The sequence below is a fragment of the Oncorhynchus gorbuscha genome, linkage group LG23 (genome assembly GCF_021184085.1).
Source record: "Oncorhynchus gorbuscha isolate QuinsamMale2020 ecotype Even-year linkage group LG23, OgorEven_v1.0, whole genome shotgun sequence".
Lineage (NCBI taxonomy): Eukaryota > Metazoa > Chordata > Actinopteri > Salmoniformes > Salmonidae > Oncorhynchus > Oncorhynchus gorbuscha.
The window spans coordinates 17,884,792-17,904,998 of NC_060195.1; the positions used below are offsets into that span (position 1 = coordinate 17,884,792).

At 45.4% G+C, this 20,207-nt stretch overlaps 1 protein-coding gene across 4 annotated transcripts in view; it reads right to left on the reverse strand.

The window, feature by feature from the left end:
- LOC124011079 (glutamate receptor 1-like) overlaps nt 1-20,207 on the reverse strand; it is a 212,587-nt gene that overhangs the window by 112,539 nt on the left and 79,841 nt on the right. For all 4 annotated transcript variants that reach the window (XM_046324069.1, XM_046324066.1, XM_046324067.1 and 1 more), the window contains exon 5: nt 6,213-6,266. In XM_046324069.1, coding sequence (XP_046180025.1) covers nt 6,213-6,266 — 54 coding nt within the window. The remainder of the gene's footprint in view (nt 1-6,212; nt 6,267-20,207) is intronic.

Consider the following 20,207-nt stretch of genomic DNA (forward strand, 5'->3'; position numbering starts at 1 on the left):
TGTGTGTGTGTGTGTGTGTTGTGCAGCATTTCAACACAGTCACAGTCAGTCAATCAAGGCAGGGGTTTGCAATCCTCTTCGCAGAGGCTCTTCCAGCAGCAGTATGAATGGTCTGACTCGGTAGACTACAGAGACGTCTATTCAGAGAGTGTGTAGAGGGTAAGATAGACATCAATTTTGAGACGTGATTCGTAATATTTTCATATTTTAGGATACACTTTTCATGTTAATGCAAAATTCCTCAAAAAAACAAGCATATCTCTGTGAAATGTCAACGGAGCACTGAGCTTTTAATTTTCAAAGCCTTTTAAATTGAATTCAGCTCATTTATCCTTTTGTCAAATCTTCAAAAAGTTACTGTGAGAAGTGGCACGGCTCAGTCAACAGAGCTCATATCAATGTGTTAGGTTCCGACATCTTTCTCTTTGGATACAATGTTAATGACATGTCAGAGAGAGGCCTCACAGAACCATTCAGAATATGAAGAGTCATACTTGTCTTGGTAAAAATTGATTTATTCATCACGTTTCCACCCACTTGAGGTAGAGTGGAGACCATGTTGTAAGTCTTATTGTACCATCAACACATTGGGATGTATCACACCTATTACACAGGACAACATCTGGAGAATCCACAGAGAGATAAAGCAGAGCTAGAAATGGAGACAGAGACAGAGAGAGAGAGAGAGAGAGAGAGAGAGAGAGAGAGAGAGAGAGAGAGAGAGAGAGAGAGAGAGAGAGAGAGAGAGAGAGAGAGAGAGAGAGAGAGAGAGAGAGAGAGAGAGAGAGAGAGAGAGAGAGAGAGAGAGAGAGAGAGAGAGAGAGAGAGAGAGAGAGAGAGAGAGAGAGAGAGAGAGAGAGAGAGAGAGATAAAGCAGAGCTAGAAATAGAGACAGAGACAGAGACAGAGAGACAGAGAAAGACAGAGAGAGTCGCACACAAATAACTAGACATACCTCGGCCACAGGTCACTTCCACAGAGCTGTGAACGATCTGAGACAGGGCAAGAAGGGCCTTCAATGCCATCAGAAAGAATAGAACATTTGACATACCAATTAGGATCTGGCTAAAAATACTTGAAACAGTTATAGAACACATTGCCCTTTATGGTTGTGAGGTCTGGGGTCTGCTCATCAACCAAGAATTCACAAAATGAGACAAATACTAAATGGTGTCTCTGCATGCAGAATTCTGTAAAAATATCCTCTGTGTACAATGTAAAACTCCAAATAATGCATGCAGAGCAGAATTAGGCTGAAACCCGCGAATTATCAAAAACCTGAAAAGAGAGGTTAAATTCTACAACCACCTAAAAGGAAGCGATTCCCAAACCTTCCATAACAAAGCCATCACCTACAGAGATGAACCTGGAGAAGAATCCCCTAAGGAAGCTGGTCCTGGGGCTATGTTCACAAACACAAACAGACCCCACACATCCCCAGGACAGCAACACAGTTAGACCCAACCAAATAATGAGAAAATAAAAATATAAATACTTGAAACATTGGAAAGAATTAACATAAAACAGAGCCAACAAGAATGCTATTTGGCCCTAAACAGAGAGAACACAGTGGCAGAATACCTGACCACTGTGACTGACCCTAAACAGAGAGAACACAGTGGCAGAATACCTGACCACTGTGACTGACCCTAAACAGAGAGAACACAGTGGCAGAATACCTGACCACTGTGACTGACCCTAAACAGAGAGAACACAGTGGCAGAATACCTGACCACTGTGACTGACCCTAAACAGAGAGAACACAGTGGCAGAATACCTGACCACTGTGACTGACCCTAAACAGAGAGAACACAGTGGCAGAATACCTGACCACTGTGACTGACCCTAAACAGAGAGAACACAGTGGCAGAATACCTGACCACTGTGACTGACCCTAAACAGAGAGTACACAGTGGCAGAATACCTGACCACTGTGACTGACCCTAAACAGAGAGTACACAGTGGCAGAATACCTGACCACTGTGACTGACCCTAAACAGAGAGAACACAGTGGCAGAATACCTGACCACTGTGACTGACCCTAAACAGGGAGAACACAGTGGCAGAATACCTGACCACTGTGACTGACCCTAAACAGAGAGAACACAGTGGCAGAATACCTGACCACTGTGACTGACCCTAAACAGAGAGAACACAGTGGCAGAATACCTGACCACTGTGACTGACCCTAAACAGAGAGAACACAGTGGCAGAATACCTGACCACTGTGACTGACCCTAAACAGAGAGAACACAGTGGCAGAATACCTGACCACTGTGACTGACCCTAAACAGAGAGAACACAGTGGCAGAATACCTGACCACTGTGACTGACCCTAAACAGAGAGAACACAGTGGCAGAATACCTGACCACTGTGACTGACCCTAAACAGAGAGAACACAGTGGCAGAATACCTGACCACTGTGACTGGCCCTAAACAGAGAGTACACAGTGGCAGAATACCTGACCACTGTGACTGACCCTAAACAGAGAGAACACAGTGGCAGAATACCTGACCACTGTGACTGACCCTAAACAGAGAGTACACAGTGGCAGAATACCTGACCACTGTGACTGGCCCTAAACAGAGAGAACACAGTGGCAGAATACCTGACCACTGTGACTGACCCTAAACAGAGAGTACACAGTGGCAGAATACCTGACCACTGTGACTGACCCTAAACAGAGAGTACACAGTGGCAGAATACCTGACCACTGTGACTGACCCTAAACAGAGAGTACACAGTGGCAGAATACCTGACCACTGTGACTGACCCTAAACAGAGAGTACACAGTGGCAGAATACCTGACCACTGTGACTGACCCTAAACAGAGAGAACACAGTGGCAGAATACCTGACCACTGACTGACCCTAAACAGAGAGAACACAGTGGCAGAATACCTGACCACTGTGACTGACCCTAAACAGAGAGAACACAGTGGCAGAATACCTGACCACTGTGACTGACCCTAAACAGAGAGTACACAGTGGCAGAATACCTGACCACTGTGACTGACCCTAAACAGAGAGAACACAGTGGCAGAATACCTGACCACTGTGACTGACCCTAAACAGAGAGTACACAGTGGCAGAATACCTGACCACTGTGACTGACCCTAAACAGAGAGAACACAGTGGCAGAATACCTGACCACTGTGACTGACCCTAAACAGAGAGAACACAGTGGCAGAATACCTGACCACTGTGACTGGCCCTAAACAGAGAGTACACAGTGGCAGAATACCTGACCACTGTGACTGACCCTAAACAGAGAGAACACAGTGGCAGAATACCTGACCACTGTGACTGACCCTAAACAGAGAGTACACAGTGGCAGAATACCTGACCACTGTGACTGGCCCTAAACAGAGAGAACACAGTGGCAGAATACCTGACCACTGTGACTGACCCTAAACAGAGAGTACACAGTGGCAGAATACCTGACCACTGTGACTGACCCTAAACAGAGAGTACACAGTGGCAGAATACCTGACCACTGTGACTGACCCTAAACAGAGAGTACACAGTGGCAGAATACCTGACCACTGCGAGTCACCCTAAACAGAGAGTACACAGTGGCAGAAAACCTGACCACTGTGACTGACCCTAAACAGAGAGAACACAGTGGCAGAATACCTGACCACTGTGACTGACCCTAAACAGAGAGAACACAGTGGCAGAATACCTGACCACTGTGACTGACCCTAAACAGAGAGTACACAGTGGCAGAATACCTGACCACTGTGACTGACCCTAAACAGAGAGTACACAGTGGCAGAATACCTGACCACTGTGACTGACCCTAAACAGAGAGAACACAGTGGCAGAATACCTGACCACTGACTGACCCTAAACAGAGAGAACACAGTGGCAGAATACCTGACCACTGTGACTGACCCTAAACAGAGAGAACACAGTGGCAGAATACCTGACCACTGTGACTGACCCTAAACAGAGAGTACACAGTGGCAGAATACCTGACCACTGTGACTGACCCTAAACAGAGAGAACACAGTGGCAGAATACCTGACCACTGTGACTGACCCTAAACAGAGAGTACACAGTGGCAGAATACCTGACCACTGTGACTGACCCTAAACAGAGAGAACACAGTGGCAGAATACCTGACCACTGTGACTGACCCTAAACAGAGAGAACACAGTGGCAGAATACCTGACCACTGTGACTGGCCCTAAACAGAGAGTACACAGTGGCAGAATACCTGACCACTGTGACTGACCCTAAACAGAGAGAACACAGTGGCAGAATACCTGACCACTGTGACTGACCCTAAACAGAGAGTACACAGTGGCAGAATACCTGACCACTGTGACTGGCCCTAAACAGAGAGAACACAGTGGCAGAATACCTGACCACTGTGACTGACCCTAAACAGAGAGTACACAGTGGCAGAATACCTGACCACTGTGACTGACCCTAAACAGAGAGTACACAGTGGCAGAATACCTGACCACTGTGACTGACCCTAAACAGAGAGTACACAGTGGCAGAATACCTGACCACTGCGAGTCACCCTAAACAGAGAGTACACAGTGGCAGAAAACCTGACCACTGTGACTGACCCTAAACAGAGAGTACACAGTGGCAGAATACCTGACCACTGTGACTGACCCTAAACAGAGAGTACACAGTGGCAGAATACCTGACCACTGCGAGTCACCCTAAACAGAGAGTACACAGTGGCAGAATACCTGACCACTGTGACTGACCCTAAACAGAGAGTAGACAGTGGCAGAATACCTGACCACTGTGACTGACCCTAAACAGAGAGTACACAGTGGCAGAATACCTGACCACTGCGAGTCACCCTAAACAGAGAGTACACAGTGGCAGAATACCTGACCACTGTGACTGACCCTAAACAGAGAGTACACAGTGGCAGAATACCTGACCACTGTGACTGACCCTAAACAGAGAGTACACAGTGGCAGAATACCTGACCACTGCGAGTCACCCTAAACAGAGAGTACACAGTGGCAGAATACCTGACCACTGTGACTGACCCTAAACAGAGAGTACACAGTGGCAGAATACCTGACCACTGTGAGTCACCCTAAACAGAGAGTACACAGTGGCAGAATACCTGACCACTGTGACTGGCCCTAAACAGAGAGTACACAGTGGCAGAATACCTGACCACTGTGACTGACCCTAAACAGAGAGTACACAGTGGCAGAATACCTGACCACTGCGAGTCACCCTAAACAGAGAGTACACAGTGGCAGAATACCTGACCACTGAGAGTCACCCTAAACAGAGAGTACACAGTGGCAGAATACCTGACCACTGTGACTGGCCCTAAACAGAGAGTACACAGTGGCAGAATACCTGACCACTGTGACTGACCCTAAACAGAGAGTACACAGTGGCAGAATACCTGACCACTGCGAGTCACCCTAAACAGAGAGTACACAGTGGCAGAATACCTGACCACTGAGAGTCACCCTAAACAGAGAGAACACAGTGGCAGAATACCTGACCACTGAGAGTCACCCTAAACAGAGAGTACACAGTGGCAGAATACCTGACCACTGCGACTGACCCAAAATAAGGAAAGCTTTGACTATGTACAGACTCAGTGAGCACAGCCTTGCTATTGAGAAAGGCTGCCGTAGGCAGACCTGCCTCTCAAGAGAAGACAGGCTATATGCACACTGCCCACAAAATGAGGTTGAAACTGAGCTGCACTTCCTAACCTCCTGCCAAATGTATGACCATATTAGACATATTTTCCCACAACAGCAAGATTTGAGACCTGTTGCCACAAGAAAAGGGCAACCAGTGAAGAACAAACACCATTGTAAATACAACCCATATTTATGATTATTTATTTTCCCTTTTGTACTTTAACTATTTGCACATCATTACAAACACTGTATATAGAAATAATATGACATTTGAAATGTCTTAATTATTTTGGAACTTCTGTGAGTGCAATGTTTATTATAAAACATGTTTTATTGTTTATTTAACTTTTGTTTATTATTTATTTCACTTGCTTTGGCAATGTCAACATATGTTTCCCATGCCAATAAAGCCCTTCAATTGAATTATATATAGAATGGGAGATAGAGATCAAGAGAAAGAGAGAGAGAGAGAGAGAGAGAGAGAGAGAGAGAGAGAGAGAGGGGGAGAGACAGAGGGAGAGAGATGGAGATACATAGATACAGTAGAGAGATAGAAATCTTACCAGGTTGGCCAGGATGTAGTGGTAACTCTTAGCATTCTTCCCCTGTTCAACGATCTGGAGCAGAGGAGAGAAGACATGACTTTAGTGTGTGTGTGTGTGTGTGTGTGTGTGTGTGTGTGTGTGTGTGTGTGTGTGTGTGTGTGTGTGTGTGTGTGTGTGTGTGTGTGTGTGTGTGTGTGTGTGTGTGTGTGTGTGTGTGTGTGTGTGTGTGTGTGTGTGTGTGTGTGTGTGTGTGTACCCATGTAGTGACCTTGTCCAGGGCAAATAAGACACCAACTAGGGTAAGACATTGTAACAGCAGGACTCATCCCATGCATACAGATAGACATAACAGCTTGTTAAATAGTAGGGATGGAAAGATTAACCAATACGAGTCAGTCCCCAATTTAAATATTTAAGATATGACCGCATTATTCCGCGGACCCCAAACCGATCCAAATGCAGCATACACCGGTCTATTCAAGCGTTACAAATAGCTAATTCACATTTATTTTTGCTCATGTAAAGTTCTTTCTACCTCCTGAAAATACCTCTCATATTTTGTGACAACTGATGTGTCCTCTCCTTCAGTGTGGAACGAAGCATGTAACTGTGTTGAAAGTCACTGATCTACATGTTGCATTCTGACCAACACCAGGTAATATCAGTAGTCTGGTCAAACTGAGCACTGTGCCCTGCTTCTCACGCTGACCAACACCAGGTAATATCAGTAGTCTGGTCAAACTGAGCACTGTGCCCTGCTTCTCACGCTGACCAACACCAGGTAATATCAGTAGTCTGGTCAAACTGAGCACTGTGCCCTGCTTCTCACGCTGACCAACACCAGGTAATATCAGTGAGCACTGTGTGCTTCTCATGCTGACCAACACCAGGTAATATCAGTAGTCTGGCCAAATTGACACTGTGCCCTGCTTCTCACGCTGACCAACACCAGGTAATATCAGTAATCGTCAAACTGACCAACCAACACCAGGTAATAATATGAGCACTGTGCCCTAGTCTAGCTGACCAACACCAGGTAATATCAGTAGTCTGGTCAAATTGAGCACTGTGCCCTGCTTCTCACGCTGACCAACACCAGGTAATATCAGTAGTCTAGTCAAACTGAGCACTGTGCCCTGCTTCTCACGCTGACCAACACCAGGTAATATCAGTAGTCTAGTCAAACTGAGCACTGTGCCCTGCTTCTCACGCTGACCAACACCAGGTAATATCAGGTCAAACTGAGCACTGTGCCCTGCTTCTCACGCTGACCAACACCAGGTAATATTCGGTAGTCTGGTCAAACTGAGCACTGTGCCCTGCTTCTCACGCTGACCAACACCAGGTAATATCAGTAGTCTAATAAAGTGGCTGGTGAGTGTACAGTAATGTCAATTCTGAAAACTTGGTCTGGAAAAGTGGTACATGGGACCATAGAAACAGTGTCTGATAAAGAATGATGATGAAATATTACAGCCATAGATAATGTAGTCCAATTGGTTCATGTTCCACAGTAATTGGTGTCAATGGATCTCGTTATCCTGAAACTTTCATGATCTAAACATGGAATATTGTTTGTCAGTTTCCATACAACTATGCATTAAGAGAAATGCAAGAGTTACTTATCATTTTGAGCAGCTGTATCAATTTATAGTTAGGTCATTGTAATAAAATTAATAGACAGTGTCGTGTCTTTACCATCATTAACTGAAGACTGATAGTTTTTATCAAAGATTCTCTGTAATTAGTATTACGCGATTAGACTGATTAATCATGTAACTGTAATTAACTAGGAAGTCGGGGCACTAAGGAAAAATATTCAGATTACAAAGTTATCATTTCCTAAAATAACTTTTCAGATATTTTATCTGATCAATTAGTCTTCGAATTAATGAATTATTTACTTTACCTCACGTTAGTCTCATTACAAACGTTGTAAATGGTTGGTTATCTGCACAAACCCAGTCTTCACTATGAGTCATCCATACATCAATTTTCTTAAATCATTTATATATTATTAACTAAGTAATTCACAGAAATGAATAAACAAACAAGGTAAATATGGTTACATGAAATGATAGGAGAATGTGCCCTAGTGGGCTGAACCGGCATGGCGGCTTGTTAGACAAAAGGGAAGTGGGGGTCGACTAAGAAGTCACTAGAGAGTGATTATTATAACAATTGAAATGCTAATCCTTTGCACATGAACGCTCACTCATTCGGGAACAATTGCAATCAATATATATATTTACGCTCAGTGTGTCATCTTGATCGCTGGTGAAAAGTTTGTTTCTTTTGTAGAATTGTCCGTCTCTCCCTCTCTCTCTCTCTCTCGGTTGTGGTTAGAGTGGATTGTTCAGAGTGACATTCATTCGTTTCGTTATAGAATTGATGTTTCGGCGGTTGTCATTTTTCGCATTGAATAATACCGAATTCCTAGATGCAGACTAGTAATTAATTTCAAAGACTTGTTCTTATTCTGTCGGTATTGATAGTCTAAGAGTTTAACCACGTGGTATGGTTAAAAGATTCAGCAATGGTCTACAACCTTTGTCTTCCTAATGGAGAAAAACATGGTCTGCAACCTTCAGCCATCTCGTAATTGAGGTAAGCTCGGTCTGCTGATCAAAAACCCGAGTGGGGGTTTAATTCGGAAGGCATAAAAGGGCTGTCCCAGGATGTCTGACCCTAACTGGGCTCAGGGGCGGTCCTCTGATTTAGTTAACTCCAATCCCCTTTTTGAGTTTTCCTCCATTAAACAGTCAAAAATCATATTACACACTTTTACAAACAGTATCATACTCACTGATTCATCTTATACAACAATTAGATGTAAACCTCATATCTGAGGCTATTATATAAACAGCGTTATGGTAATGTTGCCACACCGTCTCCCATGAGCTTCCCCAAGTTGTGACAAACGGACCAGTTCGTAGCTGGATTCTTCACCGATCTTTTATACTTTCTCTGGAACATGAAGTTTGTTCGCACCTCAAGTTCTGTGAGGTAGAAGAAATGATTTTGTGCTCCATGAAAATCTACTCTGCCTCTTATACTATGTGGCCATGTGGCAGGGTCTTCTCAGGAATTTACGACCTCTCTCTGGCCATAGCAGCCTAGTTGAAGGAGGCAAGGGGAGGCAGGGAGAGGGGGATGGGGCTTGCTATACCCAAAGAGGCCAACGTCATGACAACAGTCATCTCAGATGTAATGTGTGAATTGCATTTTGAAATGGTAATACTTTGATGTTAAGGTGATTTTAGTTCAATGAACAAATTATCTGAGCTTTACGTTTATTGTATCAAAGCAATTGGAAAAAGAGTTTTGAAAAATGTGCATTTTGATCATTGGTTGTGTCTTAAGTTTTGAAAAATGACATCAAGGTTCCCAAAATTAGTGTCAAATTGATTATAAAAACCTGTAAATAGTCTTTACAATTTACCACAGATGAGAAACACATTGATTAAAAACATGGCACTAATTATATGCAGGCTGTACATTAGCTCATGTTAAAGCATTAAGCACATAACCACTGTCATGACTTTCCCTCCTAGGTGAGGATCAAAGAGAGCCCCCCCTCTCTCTCCCACCAGAGAAGGAAGAGGGGGGGTGGAGTGGGGGCGGTTCTAGGACTTTAACAACCGGTCGAAAACTTCCTCTCTCTCTGCACTGCAATATGGAGAAGCTAAAAATCCTTTGTGTGTAGAGGTAGCCTCTGCCCCAAACTTTAATATCAAAGGGTTGGACATTGAATCATTATGATATCATTAAAGACGTTATAATAGAAACATTTTAACTTTAAGAGCTTTCAAAATGTATTTGTGGGGAGAGAGGAGAGGTGATAGTGGGGAGAGAGGAGAGGAACTGGGGAGGAGAGGGGAGGGACTGGGCAGGAGAGGGGAGGGACTGGGCAGGAGAGGAGATGGACTGGGCAGGAGAGGGGAGGGACTGGGCAGGAGAGGAGATGGACTGGGCAGGAGAGGAGATGGACTGGGCAGGAGAGGAGATGGACTGGGCAGGAGAGGAGATGGACTGGGCAGGAGAGGAGAGGGACTGGGCAGGAGAGGAGATGGACTGGGCAGGAGAGGAGATGGACTGGGCAGGAGAGGAGATGGACTGGGCAGGAGAGGAGATGGACTGGGCAGGAGAGGAGATGGACTGGGCAGGAGAGGGGAGGGACTGGGCAGGAGAGGAGATGGACTGGGCAGGAGAGGAGATGGACTGGGCAGGAGAGGGGAGGGACTGGGCAGGAGAGGGGATGGACTGGGCAGGAGAGGAGATGGACTGGGCAGAAGAGGAGATGGACTGGGGTGGAGAGGAGATGGACTGGGCAGGAGAGGAGATGGACGGGTGGAGAGGAGATGGACTGGGCAGGAGAGGAGATGGACTGGGGTGGAGAGGAGATGGACTGGGCAGGAGAGGAGATGGACTGGGGTGGAGAGGAGATGGACTGGGCAGGAGAGGAGAAGGACTGGGCAGGAGAGGAGATGGACTGGGGTGGAGAGGAGATGGACTGGGCAGGAGAGGAGATGGACTGGGCAGGAGAGGAGATGGACTGGGCAGGAGAGGGGAGGGACTGGGCAGGAGAGGAGATGGACTGGGCAGGAGAGGGGAGGGACTGGGCAGGAGAGGAGATGGACTGGGCAGGAGAGGGGAGGTACTGGGCAGGAGAGGAGATGGACTGGGCAGGAGAGCAGAGATAGTATTTGGTATCTGGTATTTTATTATGATCCCCATTAGCCGTTGCAAAAGCAGCAGCTACTTTTCCTGGGGTCCACACAAAACATAATACAGAATGACATATACAGAACATCAATAGACAAGAACAGCTCAAGAACATAACTACATACGTTTTTTTTAAGGCATGCGTAGCCTACATATCAATGCATACACACAAACTATCAGGGTCAAATGGGGGAGAGGCGTTGCGCCGCAAGGTGTTGATTTATCTGTTTTTTGAAACCAGGTTTGCTGTTTATTTGAACAATAAATCAAATCAAAGTGTATTTGTCACGTGCACCGAATTCAACAGGTGTAGACCTTACAGTGAAATGTTTACTTACAGGCTCTAAACAATAGTGTGAAAAAGCTATTAGGTGAACAATAGGTAGATAAAGAAATAAAACAACAGTAAAATGACAGACTATGTACAGTAGTGAGGCTATAAAAGTAGCAAATCAAATCAAATCTAATTTTATTTGTCACATACACATGGTTAGCAGATGTTAATGCGAGTGTAGCGAAATGCTTGTGCTTCTAGTTCCGACAATGCAGTAATAACCAACAAGTAATCTAACTAACAATTCCAAAACTACTGTCTTATACACAGTCTAAGGAGATAAAGAATATGTACATAAAGATATATGAATGAGTGATGGTACAGAGCAGCATAGGCAAGATACAGTAGATGGTATCGAGTACAGTATATACATATGAGATGAGTATGTAAACAAAGTGGCATAGTTAAAGTGGCTAGTGATACATGTATTACATAAGGATGCAGTAGATGATATAGAGTACAGTATATACGTATGCATATGAGATTAATAATGTAGGGTATGTAACATTATATAAGGTAGCATTGTTTAAAGTGGCTTGTGATATATTTTACATAATTTCCCATCAATTCCCATTATTAAAGTGGCTGGAGTTGAGTCAGTGTCAGTGTCAGTGTGTTGGCAGCAGCCACTCAATGTTAGTGGTGGCTGTTTAACAGTCTGATGGCCTTGAGATAGAAGCTGTTTTTCAGTCTCTCGGTCCCAGCTTTGATGCACCTGTACTGACCTCGCCTTCTGGATGATAGCGGGGTGAACAGGCAGTGGCTCGGGTGGTTGTTGTCCTTCATGATCTTTATGGCCTTCCTGTAACATCGGGTGGTGTAGGTGTCCTGGAGGGCAGGTAGGTTGCCCCCGGTGATGCGTTGTGCAGACCTCACTACCCTCTGGAGAGCCTTACGGTTGTGGGCGGAGCAGTTGCCGTACCAGACAGTGATACAGCCCAACAGGATGCTCTCGATTGTGCATCTGTAGAAGTTTGTGAGTGCTTTAGGTGACAAGCCAAAATTCTTCAGCCTCCTGAGGTTGAAGAGGCGCTGCTGCGCCTTCTTCACAATGCTGTCTGCGTGAGTGGACCAATTCAGTTTGTCTTTGATGTGTATGCCGAGGAACTTAAAACTTGCTACCCTCTCCACTACTGTTCCATCGATGTGGATAGGGGGGTGTTCCCTCTGCTGTTTCCTGAAGTCCACAATCATCTCCTTAGTTTTGTTGACGTTGAGTGTGAGGTTATTTTCCTGACACCACACTCCGAGGGCCCTCACCTCCTCCCTGTAGGCCGTCTCGTCGTTGTTGGTAATCAAGCCTACCACTGTTGTGTCGTCTGCAAACTTGATGATTGAGTTGGAGGCGTGCATGGCCACGCAGTCGTGGGTGAACAGGGAGTACAGGAGAGGGCTCAGAACGCACCCTTGTGGGGCCCCAGTGTTGAGGATCAGCAGGGTGGAGATGTTGTTGCCTACCCTCACCACCTGGGGGCGGCCCGTCAGGAAGTCCAGTACCCAGTTGCACAGGGCACGGGTCAAGACCCAGGGTCTCGAGCTTGATGACGAGCTTGGAGGGTACTATGGTGTTGAATGCCGAGCTGTAGTCGATGAACAGCATTCTCACATAGGTATTCCTCTTGTCCAGATGGGTTAGGGCAGTGTGCAGTGTGGTTGAGATTGCATCGTCTGTGGACCTATTTGGGCGGTAAGCAAATTGGACTGGGTCTAGGGTGTCAGGTAGGGTGGAGGTGATATGGTCCTTGACTAGTCTCTCAAAGCACTTCATGATGACGGAAGTGAGTGCTACGGGGCGGTAGTCGTTTAGCTCAGTTACCTCAGCTTTCTTGGGAACAGGAACACTGGTGTCCTTCTTGAAGCATGTGGGAACAGCAGACTGGTATAGGGATTGATTGAATATGTCCATAAACACACCGGCCAGCTGGTCTGCGCATGCTCTGAGGGCGCGGCTGGGGATGCCGTCTGGGCCTGCAGTCTTGCGAGGGTTAACCCGTTTAAATGTCTTACTCACCTCGGCTGCAGTGAAGGAGAGTCCGCATGTTTTCGTTGCAGGCCGTGTCTGTGGCACTGTATTGTCCTCAAAGCGGGCAAAAAAGTTATTTAGTCTGCCTGGGAGCAAAACATCCTGGTCCGTGACTGGGATGGTAGCAAGGCTACATACAGACACCGGTTAGTCAGGCTGATTGAGGTCGTATGTACATGTAGATATGGTTAAAGTGACTATGCATATATGATGAACAGAGAGTAGCAGTAGCGTAAAAGAGGGGTTTATGGGTGGTGGGTGGTGGGACACAATGCAGATAGCCCAGGTTAGCCAATGTGCGGGAGCACTGGTTGGTCTGCCCAATTGAGGTAGCTATAGTTATAGTTAAAGTGACTATGCATATATGATAAACAGAGAGTAGCAGCAGTGTAAAAAGAGGGGTTGGGGAGCACACAATGCAAATAGTCCGGGTAGGCATTTGATTAACATATGAGATGGAAGGAGATGGAAGGAAGTTTCATGCAATATGGGCTCTATATAATACTGTCAGAGCTGTGTGCAAGTTGACGATGCAAACGATTTGGGATTTTCAATACATCAATGTTTTTTACAAAAAAAGAAGAAGTGATGCAGTCAGTCTCTCCTCAACTCTTAGCCAAGAGAGACTGGCAGCATAGTATTTACATTAGCCCTCTGATTACAATTAAGAGCAAAACATGCCACTCTGTTCTGGGCCAGCTGCAGCTTAACTAGGTCTTTCCTTGCAGCACTGGACCACACGACTGGACAAGAATCAAGATTAGACAAAACTAGAATCTGCAGAACTTGCTTTTTGGAGTGTGATGCCAAAAAAGCACAGCATTCCTTTATTACGACCAGAACTTTCCCCATCTTTTACAACCATTGAATCTATTTGTTTTGACCATGACACTTTACAATCTAAGGCAACGTAGGTTCATGCTCTACAACATCCGCAGAGTACGACCCTGCCTCACACAGGAAGCGGCGCAGGTCCTAATTCAGGCACTTGTCATCTCCCGTCTGGATTACTGCAACTCGCTGTTGGCTGGGCTCCCTGCCTGTGCCATTAAACCCCTTCAACTCATCCAGAACGCCGCAGCCCGTCTGGTGTTCAACCTTCCCAAGTTCTCTCACGTCACCCCGCTCCTCCGTTCTCTCCACTGGCTTCCAGTTGAAGCTCGCATCCGCTACAAGACCATGGTGCTTGCCTACGGAGCTGTGAGGGGAACGGCACCTCAGTACCTCCAGGCTCTGATCAGGCCCTACACCCAAACAAGGGCACTGCGTTCATCCACCTCTGGCCTGCTCGCCTCCCTACCACTGAGGAAGTACAGCTCCCGCTCAGCCCAGTCAAAACTGTTCGCTGCCCTGGCCCCCCAATGGTGGAACAAACTCCCTCACGACGCCAGGACAGCGGAGTCAATCACCACCTTCCGGAGACACCTGAAACCCCACCTCTTTAAGGAATACCTAGGATAGGATAAGTAATCCCTCTCACCCCCCCTTAAGTTTTAGATGCACTATTGTAAAGTGACTGTTCCACTGGATGTCATAAGGTGAATGCACCAATTTGTAAGTCGCTCTGGATAAGAGCGTCTGCTAAATGACTTAAATGTAAAATGTAATGTAAATGCAACGCCAAGTAATTTAGTCTCCTAAACTTGTTCAACAGCCACACCATTCCTTACCAGATTCAGCTGAGGTCTAGCCCTTCAGGAATGATTTGTACCAAATAAAACGCTCTTAGTTTTAGAGATGTTCAGGACCAGTTTACTACTAGCCACCCATTCCAAAACAGAATGCAACTCTTTGTTAAGGGTTTCAGTGACTTCATTAGCTGTGGTTGCTGATGCATATATGGTTGAATCTTCAGCATACATGGACACACATGCTTTGTTTAATGCCAGTAGCAGGCCGTTGGTAAAATAGAAAAGAGTAGAGGGCCTTGAGAGCTGCCCTGCAGTACACCAAACTTGACATGTTTGACATTAAAGAAGCTTCCATTGAAGAAAATTCTTTGAGTTCTATTATACAGATAGCTCTGAATCCACACTATGGCAGATTTTGAAAAGCCATAGCACATACATTTTTAAACAACAGGTTATGGTCAATAATATCAAAGGTGCAAAGTGCAGTACATGTTGAGGGCCCTTCTCTTGTTGAGGGCCATTCCGATAGGAGTGGCTATAGAGTCAGCTACCATCCTCAGTAGCTTCCATCTAACTTGTCAATGCCAGGAGGTTTGTCATGATCGATAACAATGCTTTCTCCACACACTAACTTTACAAAACTCAAACTTGCAATGCTTTTCTTTCATTATTTGTTTTATTATGCATGAATACAATCGCTCACTGTTCGTTGTTGGCATTTCCTGCCTAAGTTTGCCCACTTTGCCAATGAAATAATCATTAAAATAATTGGCACCATCAAATGGTTTTGTGATGAATAAGCCATCTGATTCGATGAAAGATGGAGTTTAATGTGTCTTTCTGCCAATAATTTAATTTAAAGTACTTCAAAGCTTTTTCCATTATTCTTTATATCGTTGATCTTGGTTTTATAATAAAGTTTATTATTCTTTTTGTTGAGTTTAGTCACATAATTTCTCAGTTTGCAGTAAGTCAGCCAGTCAGATGTGCAGCCAGACTTATTAGCCACTCCTTTTGCCCCATCTCTTTCAACCATACAGCTTTTCAATTCATCATCAATCCATGGAGTCTTAACAGTTCTAACAGTCAGTTTCTTAACAGGTGCATGTTTATCAATAATTAAAAGAAGCAATTTCATAAATTCATCGAGTGCAGCATCTGGATGCTCCTTATTAATTACACATCTTTAACATCATCCACATAAGAGTCGCAGCAAAAATTTTGTATGATCTCTTATATACTATTTTAGGCCCAGCTGTTGGAACTTTGGCTTTCCTGGATATAGCCACTATATTGTGATCCCTGCATCCAATGGGTACAGATACAGCTTTAGAACAACGTTCTACAGTATTAGTACAAATGTGATTGTACATGTGGATGATCTTGTCCCTGTAGTGTTTGTAAACACCCTGCTAGGTTGATTAATAACCTGAACCAGATTACAGGCACTGGTTACAGTGAGAAGCTTCCTCTTGAGCGGACAGCTTGATGAAAACCAGTCAATATTCAGGTCCCCAAGAAAGTAGACCTCTCTGTTTACATCACATACACTATCAATCATTTCAAACATATTATTTAGATACTGACTGTTAGCACTTGGTGGCCTATAGCAACACCCCAAAAGAAAAGGCTTTAGATGTACCAAGTGAACCTGCAACCACAACACCTCAATAGCACGACATAAGATCTTCTCTAAGTATTACAGGGATATGGCTCTGAATATATACAGCAACACCTCCCCCATAAACATGTATGTCTCTTCTATAGATTGTATATCCTTGTATTGCAACTGATGTATCATCAAATTAATTATCTAAGTGAGTCTCATTGATAATATATGAATGATAATATATGAATGTTATCTGATGTTAGCAAGTTATTGATTTCATTAACCTTATTTCTAAGGCTACATATATTGAAATATTAATATGGGCTATTTTCAGCCCTTTCCTGGGAAGCTTAACAGAGATAGACATAATACTGAAAAGAGCAAATAAAGCAAGATAAAATACATCTACATTCGGCAGTCCATTAATCAATTGGTGTGTGTGTGTGTGTGTGTGTGTGTGTGTGTGTGTGTGTGTGTGTGTGTGTGTGTGTGTGTGTGTGTGTGTGTGTGTGTGTGTGTGTGTGTGTGTGTGTGTGTGTGTGTGTGTGTGTGTGTGTGTGTGTGTGTGTTGCGTGGTTGAAGCTTGGCTCTCTCATCCCTTCTAGGCTTCTGGGTGGGAGGGTGGACAATGAGCCTGTCATACCGGATGTAAGCAATGTCCCCACGCGCTCTGGCAGCTTTCTTGGCTGGGATAAGTTCCTTCCTCTTCTGGTGCACAGCTTCAGGATATAGTCCTTGTTGAGGAAGATATACGCTCCTCTCAAGTTCTTGGCTCTTTCCAGAACAGCTACCTTGTCCTTGAACCTCAGGAACTTGACCACTATTGGCCTGGGCCTGTCACCTGGGCCGGTGGTGGGTTTCCCAGTCCTGTGGGCGTGCTCCACCTCAAACATCCTGTCGTCCATCTTCAATTCCTCAGACTCCGTCCAGATCTCATGTGGAAATTCTGCAATTCCGTCCACAACCATGTTGTTCCGTCTTGATTGTCCCTCGAGTCTGATTTATCTGTCATTGTTATCATGGATTCACACACAGAACTGATGTCCTCTCTCAAAGACTTGCAGATTGCTGTCTTCTTGCCGTTCTCCTGTTTCAACTCATTGAGCTGACCCTGGGAGAACTGCAAACTGTTCTTCAGGTCCTGGACCTCCTGTTTCAACTCATCGAGTTGACCCTGGGAGAACTGCAAACTGTTCTTCAGGTCCTGGACCTCCTGTTTCAACTCATCGAGCTGACCCTGGGAGAACTGCAAACTGTTCTTCAGGTCCTGGACCTCCTGTTTCAACTCATCGAGCTGACCCTGGGAGAACTGCAAACTGTTCTTCAGGACCTGGACCTCCTGTTTCAACTCATCGAGTTGACCCTGGGAGAACTGCAAACTGTTCTTCAGGTCCTGGACCTCCTGTTTCAACTCATCGAGTTGACCCTGAGAGAACTGCAAACTGTTCTTCAGGTCCTGGACCTCCTGTTTCAACTCATCGAGCTGACCCTGGGAGAACTGTAAACTGTACTTCAGGTCCTGGACCTCTCTGGTCAGGTTGTCCATTCTTTTATTAGTAGAGTCCACAAGTATTTGGACAAAACACTTGACAGCACTGTCCTCAATGATACTCCCGCTGGCTTTGGTCTTTGTCATGGTAGCTAGCAATGTAGGTTACGCTGTTATTCCCTGCAGTTCCAGACAGGGCAGGTCACAGGGAAGATTGAAAACAACAAACAGCAGGGATTTAGACAATCTGCGGTCCCAGCCTAACCGTTTTGCGGGCTAACCGTGTTGCGGACTGCGTTCAAGAAAACCCAGGCTAGGTTCTACGCCAAATAGCTCCAATAACTTAGGTAGCGGAGGAGAGGATAGGGAGTGGGGACGAGAGGAGAGGGAGTGGGGAGGAGAGGAGAGGGAGTGGGGAGGAGAGGAGAGGGTGGAGAGGAGAGATAGTGGGGAGGAGAGGAGGAGAGGGGGTGGAGAGGAAAGGGACTGGGGAGGAGAGTAGAGGAAGTGGGGAGGAGATTAGAGGAGAAATAGTGGGGAGGAGATGAGAGGGATTGTAGAGGGGTGGGAGTGGGGAGAAGAGGAGAGTGAGTGGGGAGGAGAGGAGAGAGTGGGGAGAAGAGGAGAGGGATTGGAGAAAAGAGGGGCAGAGAGGAGAGGGATTGGAGAGGAGAAGGGTGGGGTGGGGTGGGGAGGAGAGGAGAGAGAGTGGGGAGGAGAGGAGAGAGAGTGGAAAGAAGAGGAGAGATAGTGGGGAGGAGAGGGAGTGAGGAGGAAAGGAGAGGAGAGAGAGTGGGGAGAAGAGGAGAGGGATTGGAGAGGAGAAGGGGTGGGGAGGAGAGGAGAGAGAGTGGAAAGAAGAGGAGAGATAGTGTGGAGGAGAGTGAGTGGGGAGGAAAGGAGGAGAGAGATTGAGAAGAGATGGACGGGAGGAGAGGGAGTGCGGAGGAGAGGGTAAGATATTTTAGGTGAGGCGAGGAGAAGAGAAGAGAGGAAAATATAAATTGTAGTGTAGACGGGATGGTTCTGTGTAGCTCAGTTGGTTGTGGATTCGCCAGGGTTGTGGGTTCGATTCCCACGGGGGACTGGTATAAAAATGTATGCACTTACTACTTACTATAAGTCGCTTTGGATGAGAGCATCTGCTAAATCACTAAAAAGGATATCTATACAATTATAGAGTTCTATGAATAAATCCATTTGTGAAATTGTTAATTCGATAGGGACAGATAAACTGATAATTGTTTGATTCATAGATATGTACTGCTCCGTGTATACGTCTGAGGCTATAGAGGGGGTTCTGTTATTGACAGATAGAGTGTGGGTTCTGTAACTGACATATAGAGTGTGGGTTCTGTAACTGACATATAGAGTGTGGGTTCTGTAACTGACATATAGAGTGTGGGTTCTGTAACTGATATATAGAGTGTGGGTTCTGTAACTGACAGAGTGGGGGTTCTGTAACTGACATATAGAGTGTGGGTTCTGTAACTGACATATAGAGTGTGGGTTCTGTAACTGACAGAGTGGGGGTTCTGTAACTGACATATAGAGTGGGGGTTCTGTAACTGACATATAGAGTGTGGGTTCTGTAACTGACATATAGAGTGTGGGTTCTGTAACTGACAGAGTGGGGGTTCTGTAACTGACATATAGAGTGGGGGTTCTGTAACTGACATATAGAGTGTGGGTTCTGTACCTGACATATAGAGTGTGGGTTCTGTAACTGACAGAGTGGGGGTTCTGTAACTGACATATAGAGTGTGGGTTCTGTAACTGACATATAGAGTGCGGGTTCTGTAACTGACATATAGAGTGAGGGTTCTGTTACTGACATATAGAGTGTGGGTTCTGTAACTGACATATAGAGTGTGGGTTCTGTAACTGACATATAGAGTGTGGGTTCTGTAACTGACATATAGAGTGGGGGTTCTGTAACTGACATATAGAGTGTGGGTTCTGTAACTGACATATAGCGTGTGGGTTCTGTAACTGACAGAGTGGGGGTTCTGTAACTGACATATAGAGTGTGGGTTCTGTAACTGACATATAGAGTGTGGGTTCTGTAACTGACATATAGAGTGTGGGTTCTGTAACTGACATATAGAGTGTGGGTTCTGTAACTGACATATAGAGTGTGGGTTCTGTAACTGACAGAGTGGGGGTTCTGTAACTGACATATAGAGTGTGGGTTCTGTAACT